The 19878-nt window shown below is 34.6% G+C and overlaps 1 protein-coding gene across 3 annotated transcripts in view; it reads left to right on the forward strand.

The window, feature by feature from the left end:
- Positions 1 to 248: 248 nt before the first annotated feature.
- The window catches only part of LOC118440972 (MAM domain-containing glycosylphosphatidylinositol anchor protein 1), a 125577-nt gene continuing 105947 nt past the window's right edge, over positions 249 to 19878 (forward strand). For 2 of the 3 annotated variants that reach the window (XM_085657674.1, XM_035864754.2), the window contains exons 1-2: positions 9579 to 10285; positions 13675 to 13908. In XM_085657674.1, the coding sequence (XP_085513800.1) occupies positions 13791 to 13908 (118 nt within the window). In that variant the 5' untranslated portion in view covers positions 9579 to 10285; positions 13675 to 13790. Of the gene's footprint in view, positions 405 to 9578; positions 10286 to 13674; positions 13909 to 19878 lie in introns of those variants that run through there. The other variant, XM_035864755.2, reaches the window with a different exon arrangement.

The following is a 19878-nucleotide window of genomic DNA, read 5'->3' on the forward strand; positions in this document are numbered from 1 at the left end:
ATAGATATGCGGATAGACGAATAAATGGATGGACGATGGATGGTTGGACAGGTAGGTGCATATATAAAGGTAGTGGGGTTGAGGGTGGAGGGGGAGAGGGAAGAGAAAAAGAGAGTGGGAAAGAAATAAACGAGATTCAAAGTGGTACGATCGGGGGAAGGTATTGGGAAGGAGAAATAGCTAGGGAGGGAGAAACGATTAATCCCCCTTGTCATTTAAACCGAGACCAATGCGTGTCGTGCGACCGTGGCCGAACGTTGTCGATCGTTATTGGAACGGTTATCGATTTATAGCTATCGCGTCGTTGTTGCGTTGGAGAAAGCGAAACATTCGTCAGAGTGGGGCGGATTCCCGTCAGTCGTCACTACCAGAAGGGGAGTTAGGAAAGGGCGGGAAAGGAAGAGGTAAAGAATCAATGATAATTGAAATTCGAGTGGCTACAGTAACGTGATGTTGATGCAATAACGCGCCGCAATAGGCAGGTACGCGTTACAACTTCAATATTAAAGAGATCATTCTTTTTCTTTTTACTTTTTTCTTCTTTCTTTTCCCTTTTTTTATTCTTTTCCGTTCATCTCTCTTTTTCTCCCCCACATTGAACTATTTCTTCGGCTAATGCAATAATCTATGGAAGCTCATAAGCTATGGCTTATTCAGTCCGACACGGAAATTCCTACAAAAAAAAAAGGAGGAAAGGACGCACAATGCGTCCTCTACTCTATTCGATAAGGTAGAGAGACTATTAATTAAGAGTGACAAAAACATAACTTTATCCCATTCTTCTTCATTGCTCATCTTTTTTTTTTTTTCTTTCTTTTATAGAATCAAAAACTCAAAAATAATCAGAAAACATTTTTAACGTGAATCTTTTCGAAATTTTATCGCTAACATATCGACCTCGTTTACTCAGACAACAGACTTCATCGTTTGAAAAGTGCACTACGTTGTAAGAATGTATACAAAGAAAAGTCGTCCTACGAGTTCAAAGCCATAATTGAGTAAGTTGTGGACTTTGATAAAGATCTTTCTATTCTCTTGACCCTCTTTGATTTTCCTTTACTTTTACCGACTATACTCGTTACCTCACGTTTTGTCACATTTAGGATCCATTCGCAATAACGATGCTTGGATTAAGACTTAAAAGGCGCTAAAGTAACAAAGAGCTTGCGAATGGAGTAAAACACATATTTTCTTTTCGTCTAGAATATCGAAGGTGTTTGCTCTTTTTTATGATTAACTCTTTCAGAATAATAATTTAATTAAACACGTTCTTCCTTTTATCCAAGATATATATAAAATTTATAGTTACGTAGTGTTAATATTATAAAATTGGAAAAAGAAAAGAAATAATTAATAATCGATTGTTACGATTTCAAAACGCGATACGATACATAAATCAACATCACATTAAAAACAATATATAATATGTGGACTCTCATTTTTTACAAATTTTCCGAATGAAGTTCACGAGAGAAAAAAAAAGAATAAATTGCTGGTTTTACAATTTCTCTCGCAAAAACCTAATAATATGTGATTGAGCGAACAAGAGAATCACCGATTCAGTGTTAAGGATTCAATTTATTTGATGTTTTCAAATCATTCTAATAGTTTATTCAAATGTGATTTTTCCTTTGTAAAATTATTCAAATAATTTCATCATAGGTTACTGAATTCATTTTTATATCTACTGTGTTTATTATATTAATCAAAATGTATAATAATTTTTGAATTAAATTACCTGTTATCAATCTCTTCGTACGATCCATTTTTTCGAAAATAATTTTCTATATCAATAAAAGCAACAAAAATTTTCTACGGATAAAGAATAAATTGCTTTTTATTAATTGGTTGTAATGTCAGCCCGATAAAAATCATATCGAGAGGAAAAATTTTTCACGTACGTAAATACTTGGAAAAATAATCTATAAAAAGAATTCTGATATGCAATAGCATAATACTGTTGCGAAATGCTGAAACGCTGATTAAGTTCTCAAAATCCGGAGGATGAAAGATCTTCGTATCGAAAAGAACATCCTATCTCGATGTTCGTGCAACAAGGTACGATTTATGACTATCCTCTCTTTTCTACTTTAGTATCCTCCTATTTTCTTTTCCTTCCTTATACGTTTTTCGTAGAACTCTACAACATCCTTCTTCTTGGAACTTAACGCAAAAATGCAGAGATTACAGTATCATGTAAGTGAAAACGATCATTTCGAAGAGGTGATATATATATATATATATATATATATATGTATTTTTTAATTATGAAATAATATAAAATATCATTTACAGGATTCATTACTAAAACCGATATGAACGACAAAATATCTCACAAGATATTTTGATGATGAATGTTATAAGTATTGATTTTAAGGTGGGGCAGATATAAACGGTAATACAAACAATAGCTCAGCAAAATGTTCTCTCTGTATTTTTGATGCTTTCCAACACTGCAGATATTCTTGAGTTTCTGTCAATATTGCCTCGTAAGAATTTATTTTACTATTTTTTCAGTTCAATGTCTCAAATAATTGTTTAATTGTTCGAGGAATATAAGAAACAATGAGAACATCAGATCTGAACAATGTCCATCTCCAAAGAGATCTTCATATATTAAGGCCTTCGATTTTTTAACAATGTCAAAGAAATAATGAAATAATAAGATTTCTTAAAATTCTTTCACTTAAACAAAATAAATTACTTATCAAATTTCAACTGGTATAAATATATAAATCGTTCAAATGCAATCTAAGATCTATCGTTCAACCATAACGTAATTAATTCTTTGCTTATGACCTTCATCGAATCGATCCTACAATGATTGCACGCAGCGAGTATACGACTATTACTTATTTAAAGATACGTAAAAAATATAAAATGGATACAATTATTCGAAACTTCGATAAAGAACTTTGGTAAAGTAGCTCCGTTGGCAATTATTAATTAAAACCGATAGGGGGAGGATAGGCATTGGAAACGACGCAAGACGGCGAGAAAGTTGCAATTGTGAAACTTGGATTTTCAAGAAAGTTTTCTTCTCAAGAGACTTGTTTTTACCGATAGTAATCGATGCGATACAGTATTTCCGTCGCTTCTTTCTCAACAAAGGAGAACGTAACATTCTTCTTGGATAGAAAAAAAAAATCGAAGAAAGAAAAAAAAAAGAAAAAAAAAGAGGAGAAGAAAGAGAGAAAGGAGAAAGATCTGAAGCAACCTCATTTGATAAATCCGTCCTTCTGATTAAACCTACCTAGACTGAATGTTTACGAGAAGGGATCTCTATTTTCCTTTTCCTCCTTTCAAACTTCCTTTATCCGCGGGATTACTCATTTGCCAAGCAATTTGCACTCTCAAAAAGCGTATGCCATGTCTAGAGAGATTCATTCTCGCAATGCTAACGTGTTTCTCACATTCCTTTTTCGAGTACGGCATCATTTTAATGAATAATTTTGAACGAAGCGAGATCAAAATTAATTTTAATTTAAAATAAAATGAAAAAGAAAGATTATTTTCGAAACGTCTTCAGATATTTATATATATTTTATATTAAAATTCTCAATATTATACTTTCTTATAATATTTCCTTAAAACATTCATTACATATATGACAAGAGAGGGAAGTATTGTAATATACATGTATAGTAAAAGGGCCAAGTGACGTCTCGTAAATGACTTTTCTTAATCCATCCTATCATTTTAAGTTATAACTTAATTTTAAAGTATACTTCTCCGACCTTTGCAAATTTCAAATTGATTTTTGATAAGCTCTTCGAAGGCGTCAAATATAATGGAAATTTGACTGATATATTTGTATATCTACGAACTTGTAAAATTACAATTATCGATGAAAAAAGAAAGGTATCGTAGCTACAGCTTGATAAATAAAAGTCGAAGAATTATTTAGAGTAAGGTAGAGAGGTAACAAAAAGAGAAGGAACTAAATAAGTTAGTGGGATACAATGTTTTAAATTAATAAGTCAGTTGGACATGGCGTGAAAAATTTACTACGAAAGTTGCGGAACTGTTTCACGACAGAACTGTCTCAACTCTCAGAGTGACGAACGGGTATACTCGACTTGTTCTGGGTGTCATGGATTAACGTTGCAACTATGTAATCGAAGGTCTGGAGGTTAGAATTTAAAAAAAAAGATAAAAGTCAAAAAGAGAAAAAGAGAGAGAGAGAGAGAGAGAGAGAGAGAAAAGAACAATTGAGGAGCGTCGACCGCAGTGTCCTACTTTTTCAAATGCACCAACCGATTAAAACGATACTGTCCAATTTATTGCCGACATTACTGATAGTACACTTTCATCGTCGGGTTGACGTCTCCGTCCCGAGTCAAATCAATTTTGAACGAAAATCAGAAAATAGAGCTTTGAAGGCAGAGTCGCATTAAAATGTTACGACGAACGTCGCAATAGAACGGCTTTTCCTTCGACCGAATCGGGTTATAAAAATCTACAAATAAAATACTTACGTTCGATTTTTGAGGGCGCGAGATTGGAAACGATATTCTACGTACGCGCATAGTGCTCGTTAAATTCAATGACGAAATACCGCTAAAAAAGAAATTATGACACGATAAAAATAACACGAACGCTTCCTTTTACATATACGGAAATATTCCTCGATGGCTATATTGTGATAAATACATATGAATCGAAACGTTGAACAAAACAAGATGAAATATTGAAAGGATTGCAAAAATTATTAATAAGGTACGATTGTATTAAATAATTATAGGCAATGAAGTGTAAAAAGCAATTAACGAATATATTTACAAGTAAATGTTATCCGAATATCGAATATTGGATTAAACGTTTGAAATCAAATCTATCGATATTTACTTGCATAAGAACTTATAATATTTTAAAATAAATTTTTAGTCACAAATTATCCATGTCAAACTCTGATATAAAGTATCTATTTCTATTACCAATTAAAATTTTATCTTACACTGATATCTATACCTATATCTCAATATTATTTTAATCCATAAAGAAACCTACTTTTCTTTTGTCATTACTTGAGAAACTATTCGCGAATTATTTGCAAAAGACAAGCGAAGCTCAGATTCAATATAAATACTTATGGCTTGTGGTGTTGGATGGCTGCGAGAGAGTCGAAGAGAAAGGCAAAAGCATCGATAAGTTTGATTCATGGCAACGGTTTGAAAATTGATTCATCCGTATACCATGAGAGGAAGAGAACTGCGAAATAGAAACACTAGAGAGTGGGATGGTTGGATATAGAAGTAAGGAGAGAGAAAGAGAAAGGCGTCGTTGATGGAGAAGGAAGGGGAATGAAGAAGCTATGAGAACGCTAAAGCAAGTCGATGCGATGGCTCGAGTATGAGACCACGACAATGAGAAATGTCTTAGGTATAACGGGTAGTACAGCGTACCAAGACCTATGCTATTTACGCTTTCATTGGTTATATATTGTCATGAGGATGATAACTGTGTCGTACGTATGTATGTAGGTATGTAAGTGATATATATATATATATATATATATATATATATATATATATATATGTGAACCTATATCTGAAAATGTCACGAATGATTTTTGTTTTTGTCTTCCGATTGAATAATATTTCTATCAGAATAAGCATCGTAAAGAGTAAATGAATTATCCTCTATACTTTTTGTGATAACTGGATATAGATAGGTATGTACGAATGAATAATACGAAGTACGAATTACGATACGATAATGGAAGAAAATAGTTATAAATAGATGGCATTATTCTCGATAAAATTATGCTATCTCAAAAATACATTGTAGGGGAGCAATGTATGTATAGAGATATGAAGGATGAAATGAAACGTAACAATTCTGTTTTATGTGATACAACTTTCGAAAGGCACTGAAATTAGTTTATTATGATGATTTATCGAGAACTCGATCTACGATCTGATTCGATCAATCATCTCATAGATAATATCATAAAATCGAAGAAATTCATCGAAGTTTATTTCCTCCTATTGTTTTCTTACTCGTCAATTTTCATTCGATTGCCAATTATAAAGTTTTCCTTATTGCAGTAAGAAAACTCATAAGGATAGATCTTACAATTCTATTTGTTTCGCTTAAAGATAACTTATTGTTATCAATCAAATTACTTTCGGAGTTATCGTTAGAAACAGTGAACCGAAGAAGTTCTCAAATGGTTTAAACCGCGATCGGCTGTGCAAGAATTCTCTCTTAACGCAATGAAACATATAGAAAAATGCACTGAAATTGGCATATTATGATAATCGATTGGGCATACTTTTCCTTGTTATATGTTCGATGCCAAAAAATCTGTTGTTGCTTGAGATTATTTCAGACTTTGAAAAATCTATGTTCTCTTATTTTCTTTATTAAAAACAGTTTCAAAAACAGTATTCAAAAACAGTTTCCTCTTTATTTGTTCGAAACTACCTCATAACTCTGGACAAATTCGAACTCCAATAATAAAGAAAAGATTTACACATCATTGTCTTTTATCGAATCGAATGTTATAAAGAAAGTGAAAAACAAAATGAACCAATATATTAATATCGGTCGAATAACAGGTATCTTTTAATGCTTTACTTCATAACACAAATATTTTCATTATATTCAATATAATTCATAATGATCTCATTGTTATACGAATAAATGTACTAAGCTTGTACGTCTGTAAAAATAAACTTTTACTCGAAAAAGAAAACAATTTCTATGACATTTAATTTCGATTTAGATTCGAGAATTTCGATGAAAACAAAGAAAATAATAATTATCAGTCGAGAAATTTTCTAGGAATGAACATATTTTTTGCATTGCTCATTATCGAGAAAGTTCTGTTAATACAGTAATTGTAAATAACTCTTGATAAATAAAGAAATTACATCAAATCTTAAAATAATTGGCACATGTTAAAATAATTGGTGATATCCACATTACATGTCTAACGTAAGTACAAAAAATGGTTGTATAATAATTGTATAAAGTGAGTCATCTTTGAAGAAGGAAAGGAGTTGATTTCTATCAATCCATCAATTCCCATAGGAAATACAAACGTTGATATTGAAAAGAAACGTTGATAGAAAAAGTCTCAACGTAGATAGAAAAAAGTGGAATAGCTATGACACACAGAATGAAAAAGATAACATTTTCTTGGATCCAACTAGTTCATCATATTTTAATCTCATGTAATAAAAAATTATGTTTAAATCTTATCATGGAGATTTGATACTTAGGATTAGATGAGTATCGAAAAACTCTCAAACCTTATCGAAACGAACGTTAATTAGTTTCAGTAACTCATTCTATTTGTTCCTGAGACATTAATAATTATTTAATTATTATTAAGTTATTACATTAACTTGAATAATTGTTGAATAAAATATGAGTCGACGTCTGAGGAAAATCTTATCTTCCTTTAATTTTTCTTCTCTACGAACAAGTAGGGTAACTACTCTAAGTATTTCTTTATTACACTATATCTTGTCGATTTTATTCGACTTTCAAATTCTATGTCTTTAAATATTGCTAGTCTTGCAAAAAGATTAGTCGGTGTTACTTTAACGTAACCTCTTTTATAAGATGTTTCTCCAACGAAAACTTGTCGAGAAAGGGCAAACCCTCGACAGTTCGAAATCTGAGATAAGGGGTCAAAATGTCGAGCAGAAACATTCTGACTTGATACTTAGTTACAGTATAACTTGTTCTATGATCAAGTTTCCTAGCAATTACGAAATAGATGGAATACTTCTTGGTAAATACGATCAAAAGGACACTATTCGACAAGATCAACGGACAAACTCGAGAACGAAACAGAGAAAATCACATTTTGCGAAATTGATAGGAAGACAATCAAAGGCAAGAATTTCTATTAAACTTAATAAAATAAGAGTGACAATAGGTGAGATACCGCATAATTAGTTAGAGCAAATTTGTTGATATATAATAGAATAAGTATCTTTACAAATCACTTTCGTGCAGCTCCAAAAGGAGATAAGTAAGCAAGATAGAAATGGTTGAAGGAGTAGAAAGGGAAAGAGAATTTCGACATGATAGGGGTATAAGCTTACGTATAACCTTGCGATTGACGCGCGACTCACTGTGACCGTCGATCGACAAACCGCCCAAGGCAACGAGAATATCGTTCAACGAGCCATCCCTAACGGCCAATCAACTGATATGGTAATTAGGCTTTTACCTGAACCAACCGATCTAACGAGCTACTTTCTATACGATCACGCGCTGCGCTTGTCCCTACACTACAAATTAGCCTTTAACTATCCGCCTCTGCGCGTTACACGTTCGGTAACACAGTCGTCGACCAAACTCACTCGGAAACTGTATCCTAAGTTTCACGCTATGCTAATTACAATCTCGTCCGTAAATTTCTACACTGTACTCTATCTATTCCGGCCCGACGACGATCATCTGACTCGAGACGTCCTATCAAAGGAAAATTTCTTACGGCTAATTAAACTCTACTAAAGGACGCTCAGGAAAAACGAGGTACGATTTACGACTTATTAATTAACGTACATCCGATATACAAAACGAAGGAGCTAAAAGTTCATTTGTAATATAAAATAACGGGACTACATTTTTCTTTTCTGTTAGTTTTAACTCGAGCGAAACAAATTTTAGCTTCTGCGAAAAATCGATCGAGCGTGATTCGTTTAAAAAATTCATTAACCAACGTCGACCACGAGCGTGTCGTCAAATCACAATGTCCGCGACAAAAGACACTGAAAAAAAAGAAAAAAGAAAAAAGGAAAAAAAAGAAAAACTTTCATGTTCTAAGCTAGTTGATAAAAATAGATACTAACGGTGAATGGCAATTCCGTTCTCGATATTAAAAAGTTTCTTTTGCTTTTAAACGTACTCCGCGTTCATCGAGATTTCGATGTTCAGTGGTAACTTTAATTAACGTTTATTAGTTTCTTCTGCTCGCGAAAAGAAAAAAAAGTAATTAATAATAACGGTAAAGAAAAAGGATATAGAATAGGAGAGAGAGAGAGAGAGTGAAGAGGGTAGAAGAGGTCTAACGAAAAGAACCGGATTGCGACTGCGCTTCGTTAATCTCGAATAATCGTTCTCGCAAGAAGGAGGCTGCACCGACCGGATGCATATCGCGCGCGTCGTCGTGCAGCCGACCGGAAGTGCTCCAATCTTCGTCACGGACGGAGAAGCTCACTCTTTCTCTCTCTCTCTCTCTCCCTCTCTCTCTCTCTGTTTCTCTCTTTCTCTCTCTCTCTCTCTCTCTCTCTCTCTCTCTCTACCTCTTCTACTCTCTGTCTCTTTATTTTTTGGTCCTTATCTAACCCCCTTTTCTACTTGGTTCGGCCTCGAGATTCGGCGTCGTCAACTCGAACGAAGATTATCGAGCTTGCACGAAGCAGAGAGTGACGAAGGAGGGGCAGATGGGTGCCGAGAAAAAGGGAGCGTGGGACGGTCTGGTCGCGAGCGAGAGTGAACGAGGGTGCGCGGACGCGGTTGGACGGGGATGAACGGGAGGTCGGACGCAAGGGGTGCTCGTCCGTGCGCGTAACTTTACCGGCAGCATCCAGTGACATCGCGGAGCTCGAGGCGCGCGCTTCGTGCATCCTTCGACGAAGAGAGGGAGAGAGAGAGAGAGAAAGAAAGAGAGAGAGACAGAGACAGAGAGAGAAAGAGAGAAATTCTCTCGACTAACGTACGAACATCACGTTACAAAGGGAAGTGAAGTTTGACGAGAGTTAACGAGGAAGAGGAACGCGTATTAACGCGTAAAAAAAAAAGAGGGAAAGAGATATAACGAAAATTAGTAAAAAGTGCAAAGTGAAAGGAAAAAAGGAATCAGTATCTTTCGATTTTAATAAAAAATTTGAGAAAAAGTTAAAACGTCGCGCGAGCGAATATCGATCGGAAATATCGTGGATAACAGCGCGTGCGGGGTGCGCGAGGAGACGGAACGAAGAAGGAATACGGTGAGATACGAAGGTGCATAATCGTGTCGCGTTACGACGAGATAACCAAAATCACAGTGAAAATAGTGCAGAAAAAAGCCGGAATCGGAAAGCCGATGATTACGCTCGGCTCTTCTCGAACCACGTGTTTGCTTCTACGTTCGTGAATCGACTAACGCGAGCCGCGCCACGTCTAACTAAACGATCGCGCGCGACCGACGGAAGACGTAAAGGAAGATTATGTCGACTTCGATAAAGTAAACTAACAGCGGATGTACCAGTATCGATCAACTGAAGGCTGATCGTTCTCTCTACCGAGCTTTCTTCGAATACAAATTTTTTCAGCTTAGGTAATTAACAGATTGCTTTTTGGTTTTTTTCGTTTCATTTCTTTCACGTCAATTCTTTTAAATAGGATACGTTACAAGATACAAAGAAACATGCAATGAAAAAGAACATGAAAGTGCATCAAAACGAATACGCCTTCGATTTTCGATGACACATGTCCGACGTTATCTACGTTAACAAAATGCTCGTTCGCGCACACGACATTCTACGATAAAGGCTTCGCTTTTAACGACGTTGTCGACGGTTGCGTCGTGAAAATTTTCCTTTGAAATTACCACGTAATGAAACAATTTACGATAAACGATGTTTAAAATGTTAAATGGAAAAAGGAAATAAACATGTCTCGCAGCCACTCATGTTCGTCGTGCGATCAAACAGATCTTTAAAGAAATAATAGGAAACTCGTTTGAATATAGAAGAATTTTTGGAGAGAAGAAGATTTTTCTCAGGAGTTTATAAAAATTTGATGCTTATTGCCGTTTTCAATTTTAGTCGGCCGAAAAATCCCATTACGTTTTTTCGACGATAAGAAAATCATCATTGGACATTGTTTGATTATTTTCTTTTAAAAAGTTCGATTTCAGAAAAAAACCAATTCAATTCCGACTTGATTACATTGAAAGTAGTCATCAAAAACAATATAAATATGTCTAACTACCTATGGAATCAACGTCGAAGAATCGTATCGATTTACAAAACATTCGAATGGCACCAGAGTGATAACCATTTTACTACATGCATATATATATATATATATAGAGAAAAGCTAGAACAATCTCAAAAATACTTTTTGTTACAAAAGTACCACAATGTTGACGTTACAATTCTTTTTTTCTCTGTTAAGCAATAGAACGCGAATGAATATAACGTATCGCACTACTTCATTCTCTTTCAGCCATATTTTCAGTTTGTTTCATTGATCGATGCGTTCTTAACGATTTCGTTGTACGATAAATCCCCGTTGGGAGTAGTTCGGCGCGTTCGGAAATTGGTTCGACGGCGCGCGTCGATGGAAAATGCATTGCAATTCACGACGCGTGAGAAATGGCACCGATCATCGCTGTATTTTGTCATTATCGTTCTACCCTTTATGCGCGCCGTTTGCCCAAAAATCGTTCAGTGCGTTCTTTCGCAATTCCAACGAAATGGCCGCCTATCTCGCATTTTCAACTGCAGCTATTGAACCGTGCGCAACCATGAAATGTAAATTACATTGAATTTTCCTAACGCTTAACTTAACGTCCGAGTACGTCATAGTGTTTTTGTTCTTAAAGCAAATCGAGCGATTTTAAAGGCATAGATTATGTTTTCACGTTTTGTTTCTATGAAAAATGAACGTCATTCGGAAAATTAAATCTTATAAATAATGATTATTGGCAAATCTATTATGCTCGAATTACATTTTAACTGAAACATTTGGATAAACAATGCTTATATTACTACTCCTTTTGAATGCTATAATCGATTATATCGTATATTATAAGAAAAATGTTAAATTTTCGATTATTAAAGCAATTCACTAATTTATTATTACACTGGAATACATTGTTATAAATGTTATCTCTATTTATTATTACAAATATATCGTTTATTGGATATATTAATCTCTTTATCCTCTAAATTCTATTGTACGTTACCGTCCTGAATATAGTAATTATCTTCTTCTTGCAATCTCTTCGTTCGCGTTTATTCAACTGCATTTACTTGATTATCAAACAATAATTCTCGTATTTGACATCTATGAGACTTTGAAACTTCAAAGATTCGTAATAATCGCTTCTTTCTTAAATTCGATCCTGTTAATGGTCCTGTTAATGGCCTCATCGTCAATAAGTTAAAACCGAATGAGATTCCTCGACATCTTTACCGTTCAACTTTTATAAGAAATCAAAATCATTCTTGAATGATTCTGATGCATTTCTTTGAATGCTTTTTCCCGCTTCTTCTGACAATATGCTATTATCACCAAAGGAATGATTTACACTAACATCCAAGTTTCTCATATCTCGTTCTTCAACGAGTCGTTTACACTGTACGTGACTCTACGTTACATAGGTATGTACTTATGCGAGAATGCTCGTGTTGGAATAGTTTCAAAGTTTTGCGATTTAGACAGGTCACGATAAGACGAAAAACGGTAGATAGTCTTTTTCAAGGTACAACGTGAATTTAAAAATGAAAGGGCGCTATTTTATACGATGTACGAAGGAAACGACGACTAGTCAATTCTTCAGTACAACAGGATTAGAAAGAAGACGACATCGTCGACGAATATCTCGCATAGAAGTGTAGGGCGGGTCCGTTCCAAGCGGACAGAGTTTATGTCACGTAGTCGGTCCACATAATGTTCGCTAGAAAGTACGAGAAAAGTGAGTCCGCCTGTCCGATGTGGTACACGTCAGAAGGACGCGACTCTCTTTTGCCGTACGTTTGTCGCACTTACACAAACGGAAACCTTTGTCCACGTCCTCTCGTCTCAAGGAAAGCTCAAGAGGAAAAGGAAAGAGCGGAAGGAGAGAGAGCAAAAAGTACTTGCAAACTGCCGAGAACATCGGACGTGTCCTGTAATGGGAAAAGAAATAACATGTACGATCTAACGCTTCTCAATAATATCAATTTTGAACGTAGTAAGAGACTTTATTTATACTTACATCTAATTTAAATCTGAATCGATTGTGTTTTCTAAAAAGCAAAAAATAAAAAATGAAAGTCTATCAAACTGTATTACAAAACGTATACGATATTAATGAATTTATGAGAGACAAGTGTACGATTGTTCATCGATCGATCAATATTACGTTAATTAAAAAAAGAACGTTATAAAATGTAATTATTAACATAAAAGAGTATAATATACAATATATAGGTACTTATTGGTAAAGAATGATGCGAAAAAAAAGATGAAATATTCGTTTTGCTAGTTGCTTTCACTCTACCGGATCGATTTCGAAAAGAAAAGAAAGATAGTAGAAAGAGATATCCAGCCGCGAGAAGAATCGTTTTTCTTCGCCAGTAACTTTTTTCTTTCTTCTTCGAAAAACGTCGGGACATACCGTCTAGATTTCACCAAGGAAGAAAATAAAAAGGGTGTGCTGAATAAGGATCAAGGAAAGTGGATCGCCATGCCTCGCCATGGAAAAGTGTTCCGATGAAATCTTTCAAGACGAGCCAGCGCTCGTCGACTAAGCCAACCGTGCGAAATTCAATTTGCCTCTCTCACCGATCGACAAGTTGCAATAATTTGATTTTCATGATGGTATCTTCAATTATTCCACTGATTACTTTTAGAACACACCGATAGTCTATAACTATCTCCTTTTATCGATTTGATTCTATTTACATTTTGGATCATTCGTCCGAATATATAATCAACGTAGATATTTTTTGACAGTGCGATAGGAGATCGAACATTACGTGCGAGCTCCTCCAACGGAATACGACGTGGGCCTCGTGAGTTTTACGAGGATGATTCGTGGGTGAAGTAGACAAGAGACGTTGTTTGCCAGTATGCTGTGGATATTGATTGTGGTGACGTGCTTCGAGGTATCGACTCTGGCTGATGCGCAATCGGAGAGGACAACGTCCTTGGACGAAGATGCAAACAATAACGAACCTGACCATCCGGGTGAGTATATCCAAGCTATATGAATTTATCTTGTCGTAATCGTCGAAATGATCGATTCATTTACATCATTAATTTCGAGAAAAATTGATTCAAATATTATTATATATTCGGCGTTAGCTAAATAAAAATAAGTATCAGCGTATACATATGTACGATCAAAACTACGATTGTTAACGTATGTAAAAGGTTAAAAGAAATGAAAAGTGAAAAAAAGAGCATTGTGATCGTTGATATAACAATGATAAATGTTAAAAAGAAATCTCATTTCGGTACGCTTAACGTTTTATCATTTTTATTAATTCTCGCAACATCATTACGACTGTTCTTCTTCGTCGTTGAGGCAAAAAGAATGAAGAAAGAATAGAGAAAGATGCTTTAGGTAAAAATGCAAGAGAATAGAAGCGGAGGGTGGAAAATAATTTGTTAAAATGGGTAGACGTACGTGCTTTCGCCCGTGCGAATGTTCCTTTTTAACTATCATGTTGTGTAAACGAGACGTTGGGAAAAGAGAAAGAGAGGAGGACGAAGAGAAGTCGGAAAAGGAGACACTAAACTACTCGTGTAAATTACCGTACGGTAGAACTTTTCCGCTGATTTATTTGCTCGACCGTTCGTTCTCCGCAGAGGATATCGAAATTAATGTTTAATGGATGAGTATCACGAGAGTAGCCTCCAAACGTTTATACTTTGAAACTTTTCCCGATACATACCATAACCGCAATTAGAAGGAGAATAATACATTATAAAATCGATATAGAATAGTTCGATCATTAATTTCATATTCAATGAAAGCTTTTTAATTACAGACCTCAAAATTTTCCAAAACTCCAGTCAATTATCAAATGTCGCCTTCTCTATTATCTTTCCCTTAGGAATTCGCCATTAATGATATTTACAAATCGAAATTCTGTTATCTAGGCAAGAATTTTATCGATCCTCCTCGGAATGAATAATTTTCTAATGACTTCAACGAAACTCATCATATATCATTGATTCAAATCGACGAGCGAATATTCGCATTATCCGTGAAAATTTGCAAATCATCCTTGATTTCTACTTTTCATATTTATATGATAAATCCATACGATATATTATACTGTCCCGTATGATGTAACGCGCCCTGTCGCACTATATTAACTTTACGTGAACCTTATAACGTTCAATGAAAATAAATCAAAAGCATAACTAATGTATAATTAATGGAATACACATGGTAAATATTGAATAATTTATGTAATGGAAATGAAAGAAAAACGACAAGAATGTTTGATATAGCGTGGGATTTTTCGAGAAGTGTCGCATCCGTTCGTCCTTTCATTGCACACGTGTAACGTTCGCTTGCAAGTTCGAGCACACGTGTCGTCGACATATGGACACGTGTATCCTTTCTAGAGGTAAATTAGTTTGGACCATGAAGCGAAATCCCTTTAGCGCTATTCTTTCATTATCATTAGTATTCTTGCAGTATCATTAGCCGAGCATATTTCTCCTCATTCTCTCTCTATCTCTCTATCTCTCTATCTCTCTCTCTCTCTCTCTCTCTCTCTCTCGCTTTTATAAATCTCTCTTTTTTCGTCGTTATAAAAATATATAGGATCTAATCAAGATAGGTTTATCGATAAAATCTTGGAACAATTTACGTTTCACCATCTTTTACGATTATTATCCTTGACTTATTGCCTTCGAAATCCGTATACCGTAGAGGACTAGGTACTCTCGGTAATTGGTTCGTTGCAGCGTCTAATGAAATTACATTCATTTCCCGCGGGTGCGGATAGTTAAACGAGATTCCACCTGACCTCTCAGATTTTTGGTGATATATGCACTTCGATATAAACTCGTATAGATACAAGTATATCAAATTCAAGGCTCCATTATCGGTGAATAGATGGAAAGAGATTTCTAACATAGAATTACTTTAGATTCTTTGCACTTAACTATTGGGTTAACGATAACCTCGTTGTAGAAACGAGGCAAGTCCTCTTCGTAACAAGGAGCGAGTTTAGCTCCTTCAGGCTCCTCGAGACTCGTGGGACGAACTATCGAGTTAATGGTAATCTCGTTGACGAGTGGAACCTAACGATACCTATACTTTCCTTTGCTTTTTTCTCTTTTTTCTTAGAATCGCTACTTAACGATAGTAAAATTGCATCTTTTATCCTTTAATGACAGTCCTAAATATCTCTCTTGGGAACATAACCGCATAAAATCGTATTAAAAGAGATTATGAAAACTTCATTGACTTTTCGCGAATATTCAGTCAATCTGTCATGCATATATAATTAGATTACTATGAAACATCGAAAAGTTCATATTATCGAGCAAGCTACTATACTTCAAATTATCGTAATCATCGTAAGATAAAAAGAAATAGCGTTAGTAGAGAAGTTACGACTCGAGGCATATCCGGAAAGGTTAAACGCTTTAATGTGACGAAGATGCCGCGGGCTTTTTATATTCGAGAGAAACAATGGAAGACGTAATGGAAAGGAGTTCCTCGGGCTACAATTTAGGGTCAGATGGCACGAACCTGCGATAAATGCATGGTCCTTTAAACGCTGATGGTAGGAGTAGAGATTCTCGAGACTTTTCGAGACTTCGTCCCGAATAGAAGGGTCTCCGCCGCGGAAAAAGGGGCGAAAAAGAAAGGAAATGAAATATAGCGGAAAAATTATCCCCTCGAGGAGTTCGCCGAACGAAGAAGGTTTAGATAAAAATTTCCAACGTTTGTCACGGTCGTTCCCTAATTAAAGGTCCTTGGATTAATGGAACTCGTTCCATTCCAGCGGTACTACCGACGATCGATTCGTTCGTTTAACCATTCCGCTCGTAGCTTTTAGCGAGTCCTCGGAGTAGAGTTCTCCCACTTTCGCGGAAGCCACGTTAGGAACGTTTCCGCTTGCTTTCCTCGAGCACGAGAAGGAAAATATCGAACGTCCTTCATTGCCTTTCGTAGACCCTCCTATCGACCTCTCTATAACGGCGTCAGCTTCGCGAAAGTACCTACCGAGTTCATCGAAATACGTTTTCTCACGGGAGACGTCAAACTTTCTGTTCGAATGGGAAATCGATTGAACTCGCTCACAGTCTATAGGAAAATCTAACGGTTTCATAGATGCGATTATCACATGATTATCATGAAATCATTTTAATACTATCAAATTATTATGAAATTACATTGAGTTAATGATATTGGTTAATTAAAACATTGACATACGATTTGGTATGTCAATGTTTTTCATCGAATTAATAAATTCCAACTGTTCGTGGTTTGAAAAAATAGATAATTTCGTTTCGTAAGATACTTAGGGCATAAATTCGATCATAAAACAATCGTTTTTGCATTTCTAATAATAATTCTAATTTTTTCACATCCTGAAAGAAAAAACGACAATTTGATACGACTTAAATTAAAATCATTGTTTAAAAGCAAAAAATAGTTTGAAACGTAGTGATACTCATAGGGTACTGTTTAATTGCCTCACCAACACAATTGTTCGTCTTACGTCTCATGTATTTCAGACTCATTTTCGTTGTAAGCAGCTTTCACCTTTGAACATTGCCTCTCGCTCCGACGATGGTACCGAGCGCACCGGCTTGTTTGAAACAACGATCAAGCACCTCTAACGAGTGTTTAAACTATGCTTGTTAACTGTCCTGGACGAGCAAGGGGTGTCGAAGTTGAATAAGAGAGGGTTGGAGGTTGTACCTGTAACCAACGACCTCACCCTTCGTCGCAATCTACGACGAACGATATATTCGTTTTTTTTTAAGTAATAGATACTTTCACTGCATTTATTTACTTAATACTTGATACTTTATACTCGGTAACCATTAACTTATATACTTTTCTTTATTCATTACATTGCATCAATTTGTTTTCTCATTTCTCAATCTAGATGGACGAATTTTATTTCTTTTTTTTTTCTTCTAAATAAAATTATAAAGTTATCATCTAAAATATAAATTCATTGAGTATTATTACTCGATTATGAAAAAACCAAAAATTAATTTATTCGTTTGGTATATGTGTAATATATATCAAACAAAGAGGGAACTTTCGCTAAGAGAAAATCCATTTATCATTTACAAACAATTCGTGACGTACATCGAAATAAAATCGTTTGAAAATTTAATCGAATGATTATGTTGGTAGATACGTTAGTATCGAGTTTGCAAAACTCATTCGTGCATTACATAAAAAAAATGTATCGTTTGCCCGGAATTATCTTTGATCCGACGTTTATTATTGATTTTCCTTATTGTATTCCACGTTCGTTATAATCAGTATCTATACGAAAGGGTAACGTATCATGTTACCTTTCGAACATTTAAATTAACTAATTTTATCCTTTTATGTAATATTTTGTTGAAGAACGACTGTCGTAGCATACCGAGCATTATAAAATCGTTCATACGAATAAAGAAATAGCGACGCAATGTAATCTACATATTTTGTGAAAAAAAATCAAAATATATATAAAAATCAATACATATATTCAAATTGTAAAGTCTATTTTCTATCGTGATTAAAATGAAACAATCGAATCTACTCTTGCAGTAATATTTCTTTCCGATAATTAAAAGCTCTATATCTCTTTCAATAGAATATTTCACTTTGATTGGCTGTGACATTAACATTAGAAGTATATTAAATTACTAAAGAAATTAATCCGATAATTAATCCAACCGCCGTATTACGATTAATTTATTAGAGACAAAAAATACCAATTCTTTACATATTTTCAATTATTCGTAATAAATCTTTTTTCTCCTTTCATTAATACTTTAAAATGTTAAAAGAAAATGATTCGAGCTTTCCGAACTTTTATTTATTTCTTCTGCTTCTATCAATACGATATTCGATTCTCAGCACGTATATAATCGTAATTTATATACATGAAATACCTTTCTACGATGCATAGAGTTCCTATCATGGGAAAAAAAAGAAAAAAAAAAAAAAAAAAAAAAACAAATTTTAATTTATACTTATTCTAGGTAATCAATTTAACGAATTATCGAGTTTTGAAAATAAAATCATAATCCCGGTGATTGAGAAAAGTTTCTAAAATCGATCCTGTTTTAAATTACATAATGATCGCATCATGTTCAAACAGTAAGAAGATAATTGATTATAATACATAGGTATATATAAACGATATAGGTATTTATTATATAATTAGTTAATATAATTATATACAACTTTTTTTGAGAAAAATAAGCTTCAGCAACCTTTGCAAGCAATTATATCTCGGAACAGAGTAAAGTAAGGCTTGGTAAACAGATTTTCTAAAGGGAATGGAAGTTTTAATTAATCGAGAGCGCAAAAGACGAAGCGTATAGAATATTTTTATTAATCTTTTTTGTTCTTCTTTTTCTCACCTCTTTCCTTTCTCATCGGATAGCTTTCTGGCATCTTCCACAAAGGCTTGCTTTGGCGTAACAGCGTCGCAGCCTGAACGAGACTCAAACGATAGTCCCGCAAAAGTTTCGACGTTTCGCTGTTCGTCTGTACAGGCGTTTCGCTACAGCGATTATTTCCAAGAAACTTTGGACTTTCACGATACGCATCCCGCTTCTCGTGGTTTCAAACAACGGCAATGGATTTGCATAAGAAGTACACGACAATAAGCTCAAATATATCCGAAAAATACACAAAACTTCGCTCATGAAAATGAATTAACGATGCGCGAGATATTCGTCACACACATACATACACACACATTTAATTTATATTTCTCTATAAATCCAGTATTAAAGTCATTCTACAGTTCTCAACAGAACGATAGCAATAATTAAATTAGCTCCTTTCCAATAATAGACCAAGAATTAGAATATTCTGAATAATATACATTCTATGCATCCTTAAACACGAGCAAAGTCCAATATAATTAATAACCCTCTTATGCATCAAAGTAAACTCTTAAGTAAAAGACTAAAATAATAACGCAATCAATAAATTTACGAATA

This window comes from Vespa mandarinia, chromosome 6, assembly GCF_050613455.1.
Source record: "Vespa mandarinia isolate Hongniang chromosome 6, ASM5061345v1, whole genome shotgun sequence".
In the NCBI taxonomy this organism is placed as follows: domain Eukaryota; kingdom Metazoa; phylum Arthropoda; class Insecta; order Hymenoptera; family Vespidae; genus Vespa; species Vespa mandarinia.